The 10,045-nt window shown below is 36.7% G+C and overlaps 1 protein-coding gene across 2 annotated transcripts in view; it reads left to right on the forward strand.

Annotated features, from left to right (window-relative positions):
- The window catches only part of LOC115220410 (extracellular serine/threonine protein kinase four-jointed), a 122,387-nt gene extending 112,753 nt beyond the window's left edge, over nucleotides 1–9,634 (forward strand). For both annotated transcript variants that reach the window (XM_036509882.1, XM_029790530.2), the window contains one exon: nucleotides 7,653–9,634. In XM_036509882.1, the coding sequence (XP_036365775.1) occupies nucleotides 7,818–9,416 (1,599 nt within the window). In that variant the 5' untranslated portion in view covers nucleotides 7,653–7,817 and the 3' untranslated portion in view covers nucleotides 9,417–9,634. The remainder of the gene's footprint in view (nucleotides 1–7,652) is intronic.
- Nucleotides 9,635–10,045: the final 411 nt, after the last annotated feature.

Genomic DNA, 10,045 nt, shown 5'->3' on the forward strand with positions numbered 1-10,045 from the left:
ATATACATACAATAATATTCGTAACCTTTACAATACATTAATTATTAAGAAATTTCGAGGAGAAAACAAAATGTTATGATATTTCATATTCCACTGAAACATTTCTGATATACAGATTATCATCATCATCGTCGTCGTCGTCATCATAATCTTCTGCATGATCGTCGTCGTCGTCGTCGTCATCATCACCATTGACTTGTTGTCTGTCTGTCTGTCTCAGTATCCCGTCCAAGATTCTTGCCGGTATCCGCTGCGCAGATTATTGTTTTCCTAGAATGAGTTTATGTAAAATTTCTGTTATTATCTATTATATACAAACATACATACATCGACACTCCGCATGCGCGCTCATACATGCCTGCCTACATACATTACATGCATAATACATGTAGTTATGTATGTGTGTGTGTGTGTATGTGTGTTATATTTAACTTCTCGATTGCTATTGTGCTTCAGCTTTCGTATCTTCAAGCAATAAAGAAAATGTTAATGTAATAAGACCGAAGTATTTTCAAGCGATGCAAGTACAAACTTCAACTTTCTTAGGAGAATTGCAATTCTTTGTCGTATTTTTGTATATATATATATATTGTTGTATGAGTATATGTTTTTTTATAAAGATGACTTAAAATACCGTTGAGATGTTACAAACGTTTGAAAGCCAGTTACATGATTGGTTGTTGAAATCCTGCAAAATTAGCGTTGATGTATTGACAAAATAAATGGGTAAACAATAGACTATTTGAAAATGGAAATTAAAAAAATAAAAAATGCGAGAAAGAATAAAAAATATGGAATGATTGTTTAAACAACTAATAAAACTAAACGTTGTAAATTGTTATAGAGTAAAGGAAATAATAATGATTTTGACAAATGAAGTTTTGAATTTTTAAATATCCGGATGGTTTCTGACTGCAGAACGAAATGAACTTCGTGTTTTGACTACAGATATTTCTACTCTGGAGTTACAGATTTTCCTTTATACAAAAATTGCTCCTTGATTATAAACTGTTTGTTGCTTAATCCTTAATTTCCTGGTGTATATTAATTGTGATTGTCCTGGTTTTTTCCACCCTAAATATATTTAGAGAAAGTAGTGTCTCTATTGTTTGGTTGAATTTTTGAACGTTAACGTATGTTGATAGAACGTTGATCTGAAATTGTTTACTGTTAGTTCATTAAAGGTTTTAACAATCAGTACATTAGCAGGTGATACTTTTGTGTAACTCATGAAACTTTTACTATGTAAAGGAATGTATACAATTACGAAATTGTTGGAAATATGCACGATTTTTTGACAGTTGATATTTGACAAAGACTCTGAAAAGGTAGAGTTGTAGAGTAGCTGATTTTAATGGGGATGGTGTTTAAAACGTGATGTTTGGGAAAATGTTAATGTAATAAGACCGAAGTATTTTCAAGCGATGCAAGTACAAACTTCAAGATTCTTTGGAGAATTGCAATTCTTTGTCGTATTTTTGTTTATATATATATTGTTGTACGCTTAGCGGAATTTCGCCCGTCTTTACGTACCGAGTTCAAATTTCACCGAGGTCGATTTTGCCTTTTATTCTTTCGGGGTCGAAAAATTAACTGCCAATAAAACACTGGGGTCGATGTAATCGACTAGTCCCTTCTCCCCAAATTTCAGGTCTGGTAACTATAGTAGAAACTCTCTCGAACTTACTGGCCTTGTGTCAAAATTATTATTATTATTATTATTATTATTATTATTATTATTAAGTGAGAGAGCTATGCATGCCATCAAAGTGACACGGGTAAAAATATACGAAGACCAATACACCCTTCATGATTACCCGTCTGATAAGAGTACACCAGGCACCTGCATCACTACCATATCTGCGCGACATGGTGATCTGGTATCAAGATAAACAGCGCAGGACCTTGCAGGTGGAGCCAAGTTAGAATTTTCTTCAGTTCGAGTAGCTCATCCCGCTCAAAAGTTCCCTGAATAAGGGTTGTTTAAGGGTGTTGAACGAAATACCAACGTTTCCAGAGGTGAATTATTCAAACCTCAAAGAATTCTTCTCAACGCATGGCTTTGATGCTCCCCCACTACTTCTGCTTGTGATCAGAGATGAACATATCGTTAGCTACCAAGGGACATGCTCAACTGCTTATGGTCAAACAATTGACAAGCAAATCTGTGGTATTGAGCAGAACATTGGCAGTAGCTCATTTTTTATACAAAGACAAAACATGTACATGGTAACATTTCCACTCATTTAAGATCAGAAACCATGAAAGCCAGTGCCTGGTATTGCATCAAAGGCATTTATTACCATTATTATTATTATAGTGGCGAGCTGGTAGACTTGTTAGCGGAGGGTTGGCAGAATCGTTAGCACGCCGGGCGAAATGCTTAGCGGTATTTCGTCTGCCGCTACGTTCTGAGTTCAATTTTCGCCGAGGTCGACTTTGCCTTTCATCCTTTCAGGGTCGATAAATTAAGTACCAGTTACGCACTGGGGTCGATATAATCGACTTAATCCCTTTGTCTGTCCTTGTTTGTCCCCTCTATGTTTAGCCCTTTGTGGGCAATAAAGAAATAAGAATTGCTAGCAACCCGTGCGAAATGCTTAGGGCGTTTCGTCCGTCTTTACGTTCTGAGTTCAAATTCCGCCGAAGTCGACTTTGCCTTTCATCCTTTGGGAGTCGATAAATTAAGTACCAGTTGCGTACTGGTGCCGATCTAATCGACTGGCCCATTCCCCCAAAATTTCGGGCCTTGTGCCTAGAGTAGAAAAGATCATCATCATCATCATCATCGTCATCATCATTATCATTATCATCATCATCATTATCGTCATCATCATCATTATCATCATCATTATCATCATCATTAGCATCATTATCATCATCATCATCATTATCATCATCATTATCATTATTATTATTATTATTATTATTATTATTATTATTATTATTATTATTATTATTAATAATAATAATAATAATCTACAGAACAGTTTAAACAAATTTTCATCGTACGAGCTGCTTCAGAGCAATATGTCATCGGGAATATTTTTTATTTGTTTTGCCGTCTAATGTCCTATTTCATGATTCTCACAAGGCTAGAGAGAAAGAGAGACAACGGATTGTATTGATCCCAACGCGTGGCTAATACTTTATTTTATTGATATCAGAAGAGATAATAGATGTTGTCCTGTCTCTGGTCAGACTTGACTTAACAGACCTATGATCAAACACTTTCCAAATATAGCCATCACGTCTTTTAGGGATATGTAAGACTACATTATCTAATGTGTGCTTTACCCAACACGATAAGATTGAAGGAAAATTTGGCTGGTATATCTATCAGGCCACGCTGAGCTTTATGCATTATATTTGTTTGTATGTAAAACAAGATTTCTATAATGAATTTTTATATTTCGTTAGTTATACGAAACTTTAAATATCCACATGTGAATATAGTTGTGCGCGTGTGTGTGTATTCATACACACACACACATTGCAAGCATGGTATGTAGTTAAGATGAAGGCGGCGAGCTGGCAGAAACGTTAGCCCTATTTCGTCTGCCGCTACGTTCTGAGTTCAATTTTCGCCGAGGTCGACTTTGCCTTTCATCCTTTCGAGGTCGATTAAATAAGTACCAGTTACGCACTGGGGTCGATATAATCGACTTAATCCGTTTGTCTGTCCTTGTTTATCCTCTCTGTGTTTAGCCCCTTGTGGGTAGTAAAGAAATTGGTATATCTATCAGGCCACGCTAAGCTATATGCATTATATTTGTTTCTATGTGAAACAAGATTTCTATAATGAATTCTTATATTTCGTTGGTTATACGAAACTTTAAGTATCCACATGTGAATATAGTTATGTGTGTGTGTGCGTGTGTGTATTCATACACACACGCACACACACACACATTGCAAGCATGGTATGTAGCTAAGATGTTAGCTTCAAACCCATGCGTTTCCGGAATCGATCCCACCGCGCGACGCATTGGGCAAATGTTTCCTCCCATAACCCCGGTTTGGCTGATACATTCTGAGAGGAATTTCGTCGGCGGAAACTGTGCGTTAGCCTGCCGTGCATGTATATGTGTGTTTGCATATATGCATGCAGACGGACGGACACGGACACACACACACACACACATTTTATATAAACTTGATCTCAGCATTCTAAGCCAACAAAATGCTTGCTGTTCGCTCTGCAGAATTCTCAGTTCCACTTCAGAACTCTACATTCTCGTGAAATACCTGTGAAGTAATTGTGATGCAAATAAATAACTGGGAGGGCTATTCTTGCTTCAGGCTAACCTTTCAGGCTTACAATGAGATATTTCAGAAATTGCATCGCAAAAAGTATTTCCTTCTCCTTTTCATCGGGATGTTGTAATTATAGATGCGAGTGTCGTAACTGATACCAATGAAATAACGAGTGCAGCAACAACAACAACACCAATAATAATGGTTTCAAATTTTTCCACAAGGGCAACAATTATTGGGGAGGAGATGAGTCGATTACATTGACCCCAGTGTTCAACTGGTACTTAATTTATCGATCTGAAAAGATGAAAGGCAAAGTCGACCTCGGCGGAATTTGAAATCAGAACGTAGCGACGGGCGAAACACCTATTTCTTTACTACCCACAAGGGGCTAAACACAGAGAGGACAAACAAGGACAGACAAACGGATTAAGTCGATTATATCGACCCCAGTGCTTAACTGGTACTTATCTAATCGACCCCGAAAGGATGAAAGGCAAAGTCGACCTCGGCGGAATTTGAAATCAGAACGGAGCTGCAGACGAAATACGGCTACGCATTTCGCCCGGCGTGCTAACGTTTCTGACAGCTCACCGCCTTCATAATGATAAAGGTCAAAATCCCTAGTGCGTACTATATACAAGGTTAAAAATGAAAAATATTTTCTAAGCAATGTCCGAGTCTCTATTTGCTGTCCGGCAATGTTTATTCAGACGCATTTTGTGATGTCGGGCGCGAAAATACCTTAAGCTAAGCCTGAAAGCAATGAAGTCATAAAAGAATCATCCATAACTTGCAATAAGCAACATTTATTAAACATTATTACTGTTATTTCTTTATTTTCTGCAAACAAAATGCACAAAAAAGCTACACGTTTGCATTATGTTATATATACAATAATAATAAAGGACGTTAGTGTATACAGTTTTACAAACCAAGGACGTTATATAGACCCCTTGACTCAAGTTAGAGAAGAGATGCGTATTATAAACAAGGTTTAGGTTTTTCAGGGGTACAGCCCCCTAAAAATCCCCTGCGTATTATACTCATGGGCGGACTATACTCGAGGATTTACGGTATTTTACATGGTAGTTTGAGGGAATTTTGGTTATTATTTCTAGCAGAGCGAGTGACACTGTAAGGAGATTCCATAGTGACTCGCTTTGTTGTTATTGTCGGTGGTAGTGGTGGTGGTGATGGTGGTGGTTGTGGAGATGGCCAATTCATGACACTTCAGACACGTGTCTCCCATGGTGGTGGTGATGGTATTGGAGGTCGATATGACACTTCAGACATGACTCTCCGGCAACAACAAATTGTTGAAGGCCTATTGGACTATTGGACTATTGTTGTTGTTGTTGTTGTGGGTAAATAATACCTCCTGCCTGCCCCTACGTCCCCACCTCTCTGTGAAACCTCCTCGAAATTACTTATTTAGCCTATTGTTTGTATGACATTATAGTTTCGAGACACACATACACACATCGAACACCTTCCCACTCTCTCCCCTTCTCCATCTCCCCGCTATATATATATATATATATATATGGTGTGTGTGTGTGTGTGTGTATATATGAGGGATGGTGTTTGGGTATAAACGAACATGTAATGTGTGTATGTATGTATATATGTCTGTGTGTGTATATATATATATATTATATATATATATATATATATATATATATACTCACACACACACACACACACACACACATATATATATATATATATATATTATATATATATATATATACACTCACACACATATATATTCGTTTACTATATATTATTGTTCAGCTTCCATCTTGGCGTGTTGTTAAGGAAACTGCCACGTTACCGAAATATTCCTGATTTCCTAGAGATAAGTCTGGTGGCGGTGAAGGTGGTAATTGTAGTTTTCAGTAGTGGTAGTAGTAGCAGCAGCAGCAGCAGTAGTAGTAACAATAGTGCTGTTGTTGTTTAGTATCACTATGACACTGGGTAATTTCTGTTTTCTGTGGAGGTAAAGAAAAGATAACCTCGATTTTCTTATTTCATTTCCCTTCTTCTTACCTTACACTCGCCATTGTTGTTGTTGTTGTTATTTTACCTCTGCTTTATCTTTGGGGGTCCTGCTGACACAGGGTCTATTTTCACAACCCCCACCCACCCAAACCCTCCTCCTCCTCCTCCTCCTCCTCGCATGCTACTACGACCACTACTGCTGCTGCCACCACTTTTCAGTTTTGTTTGATTTGGGTTTTCCATTTAGAGAACATAACTAGGTTTGCAAGTGGGAGAAAGAATATTGAGTGTGTGTGTGTGTGTGTAGAACAGTGCTCGAACAGAACTACATAATTAAGAGCGTTTCAGATGTGACCATTCCGTCTTTTTGTATATATAATGTTGTCTTGTTCCAATGTGTCCTCCTTTTTTTTTGTAAGACAGTGGGAGTTAATGTGAGGGATGTCTTAGGTGCTATTTCTGGAGGTTAAAGGGGTGCTGTTAGTAGAGATGGAGTCTTCGGTCTCTTCTTCTTTCGTTGTGGACAGAAAAACCTTGAGAAAGTTTGCACTACCGCTCAAGTGATACGTCGGCCTTCTGCCCTCAACGGCCATGTCTAGTTTGTGTGTCGTCTAGCAGATTGATTATGCACGGAATGAATTTAAAGATTTTATTGAGAAAATTGTTCAACAAATATCAGAATAACTTTGTTCAAAGCAACAAAATTCAATAACAAATTAAGAGCTCCAAAACCATGTCTTTCCCTGTAAACACCCCAAAGATAATTTTTTTCATAAAGTTGAGCCTAAGAACGAATTAAGCATTGTCATGGGCCGCACGTTTGACACCTCTTGTTTAGATTATGCCTAATCCGCTAGTCTATTAAAATCTATTAACTTACTCTCCATAATATTTAATCAGTTTTGTCAAAGCCCAGTCGTGACTCAAATATTACACTGGATTAAAATTAAAGAATCGAAGCAGTTTTAAATCCAATAATATTCATAACGATCATTATGATTATCTGAACTTCTTAATTTCACCAAATTAATGACTGCTTTTCGTTAATGCTTCTGGTTTAGAATCTGTTTTAGCTGGTTACAACGAAGTATTTTTGTTTCCCTTTCAAACATTATCATCTTTCCATTCACTAAATTTGTTTAGAAATTAATATAGAAATACAAACATCAGCTGAAATTGCTTTACATCATAAAATATTTTAAAATTGTTTTTTAAATAAAAAAAATTTCGAGATTTTTCAAAGATATTTCTGTCATAATTTAAATTTCAGCTAGAAATTTCTCCATACCGACCGCAATTTTTTGTATATTTAATTTATACCTTGATTTTATTAATTATTTAATTTAATTCATTATTTTATTTCTAATTCTACTTTTCTTCATTTTTTCCAGGTGGTGATTATCTAAGATGGGATTAATTAGCACAATTTTCGATTCAATGAAGTGGCTTAATGAACTTTAAAGATTTCTTTATCCGACGCTATCATCTTTATCATCGCTATTAATTATCAGCAGCTTCTTACCTTCCTCTTCATCAACAAAATAGAAACTTCATTTATGGCTAAAACATATCAACCGAATTCTGGCGTTGTTTGTCAATCTTCACAGTCTAATTTGGTCGTAGAACCATGCAAATATTCCGACTGTGAGTCAGCTGTGACTGCAGTAATTAAACGGTTTGAATTAAGTATGAAATTTATAGTATTGTTCATGACAGGGCTTGGATTTTTCTTTGGTATTCTTGTTGGCCTGTTAATACAACTTCCGGGTGTGACTGTGCCTTCGGATTTTGTCCGAACCAGCAGCAAGGATGTTCGGGTTGACATCAAAGAGTCCCATCACCGATACCAGGAACCAACAGAAGGTCCACTTGCACAGCAGATACAAAGAGTTATTGTAGCAAGGGAAATATTAAATGAAAAATCTCACGGTCAAATGCAAAAAACCGATTTAGCAGTGGTTCAGAATACGAATAATTCTTTAGAAATCAAAGAAGAGATTTTAAAGAAGAGCCCTTATCCAGATGCTCCTTACCAAGAAACTAACAATCAAGAAACATTACTGAACGCTGATGTGAAACCCGAAATCCCCATCAATGCTGTACTTAGGTTTACTCAGTTGTCGGCAGCTAATAATTCCAATAAAAAACCTTCCCAAGTGGTAAAAGGTGCAGCAGAAACCAAGAAATTGGCAGGAAATTCTTCTGTGGTAAATGGTGTGTTTTGGCAACCTTCTGTAGAGAAATTGTGTGTTGTTGGTTTTTCTAAAGAAAGAAGATCAAATTGGCGGCGGAAAGCTGGCATTCTGCAGATTGTTAAAATGGAAGAAGGATGCGGACGAATGCAAAACAGGTTGCTGACTTTCAGGGATTCCTCAAAAGCCTGTGCTCGCTATCGATTGAATACGGATCAAATTCAAGGAGATATATTTTCTTACTATTTAAGCCAAATCTTAAAAATCAGTAACCTTCCCCCATCCATTGCTCTTGCTGTACAACCAAGAGATATCAAGTGGAGTGACATTCATGAGGAAATTGCGCAATCTCAATGGGTAGAAGATCAAGTAGTTATCGTGTCAGAATGGATTGAGGGTCTTGAACCAACCTTTATACCTAAAGAGTTTCGCAACGAAGGCCTTCACTTAAATCCTATTTCTGACAGCCTGTCGAGAAAAAGTCAAAAAGAACTTTGTGAACTCGTCCAGTGGTCAGATTTAATAGTTTTCGACTATTTAATCGCTAATCTTGACCGCGTTGTTAACAATATGTTCAACAAACAATGGAACGCTAATATGATGAGCAACCCAGCACATAATCTCCAGAAAGTTCCATCGAATGAACAGCTAGTATTTTTGGATAACGAATCTGGATTATTCCACGGATATCGCCTACTTGATAAATATAGTTCGTATCACCATTCCATGTTGCAATCGCTGTGTGTCTTCAGGAAATCGACTGCAAAAGCTATAGAAAGATTACACTTTACTGGAGACATTGGAAAAGAACTGAAAGAAGAGTTCATCAAGAACGAAAAATTCCATTATTTAATACCAAGTTTACCAGAGAAAAATGTCAAAATCCTTCAGGAACGAATCTCAGAGGTTTATGCACAAATACAAAAATGTCAAGACAAATACACATACAAAACAACACAATAGACGCAAACAATTTACATATACAAGGATTTTATTTATTTATTTTTATCTTTGGTTCCCCTGATATACTCTATACCACAAGCTTCGTGTTCCCGTCCCCCTCCCCATTCCTATTTATCACCCGCTGTACATAGACAATAATTAAAATTTATTTCAACAAGGTAAATATGTAATATTAAGCAAACTTATTTTTCTATAAAAAATAAATTTTATTACAATTATTATCGTTGTTTTTATTATGGTTGTTTATATATATACATGCATGCATACATTGATAAATAGATAGATAGATAGATAGATAGATAGATAGATAAATTGATACATACAGACATACATGTACTTCTAACGACAATACCTGACTAGCTCAGTGAAGATCAGCTGCTACAAACCCAATCATAGACCAACTTTCAGCCATAAAGCGACAACAAAGTTTATAGAAAATAAATTAAGGTGGTGCTCCAGCATGACTGCAGTCCTACGACTGAGACCACAACAGCTATGTATGTATATATATACATAGGGTGGGGGAGCCATCGTTAGACCGCTTGGCTGGCTGAAACTTCGAGGTCACTAACAGAAACATTCTTGTATTATATGAATGAATTTGCACTCTACAAATATAGAGTAACCCA

The sequence above is a fragment of the Octopus sinensis genome, linkage group LG16 (assembly GCF_006345805.1).
Source record: "Octopus sinensis linkage group LG16, ASM634580v1, whole genome shotgun sequence".
NCBI classification, from domain to species: Eukaryota; Metazoa; Mollusca; class Cephalopoda; order Octopoda; family Octopodidae; genus Octopus; species Octopus sinensis.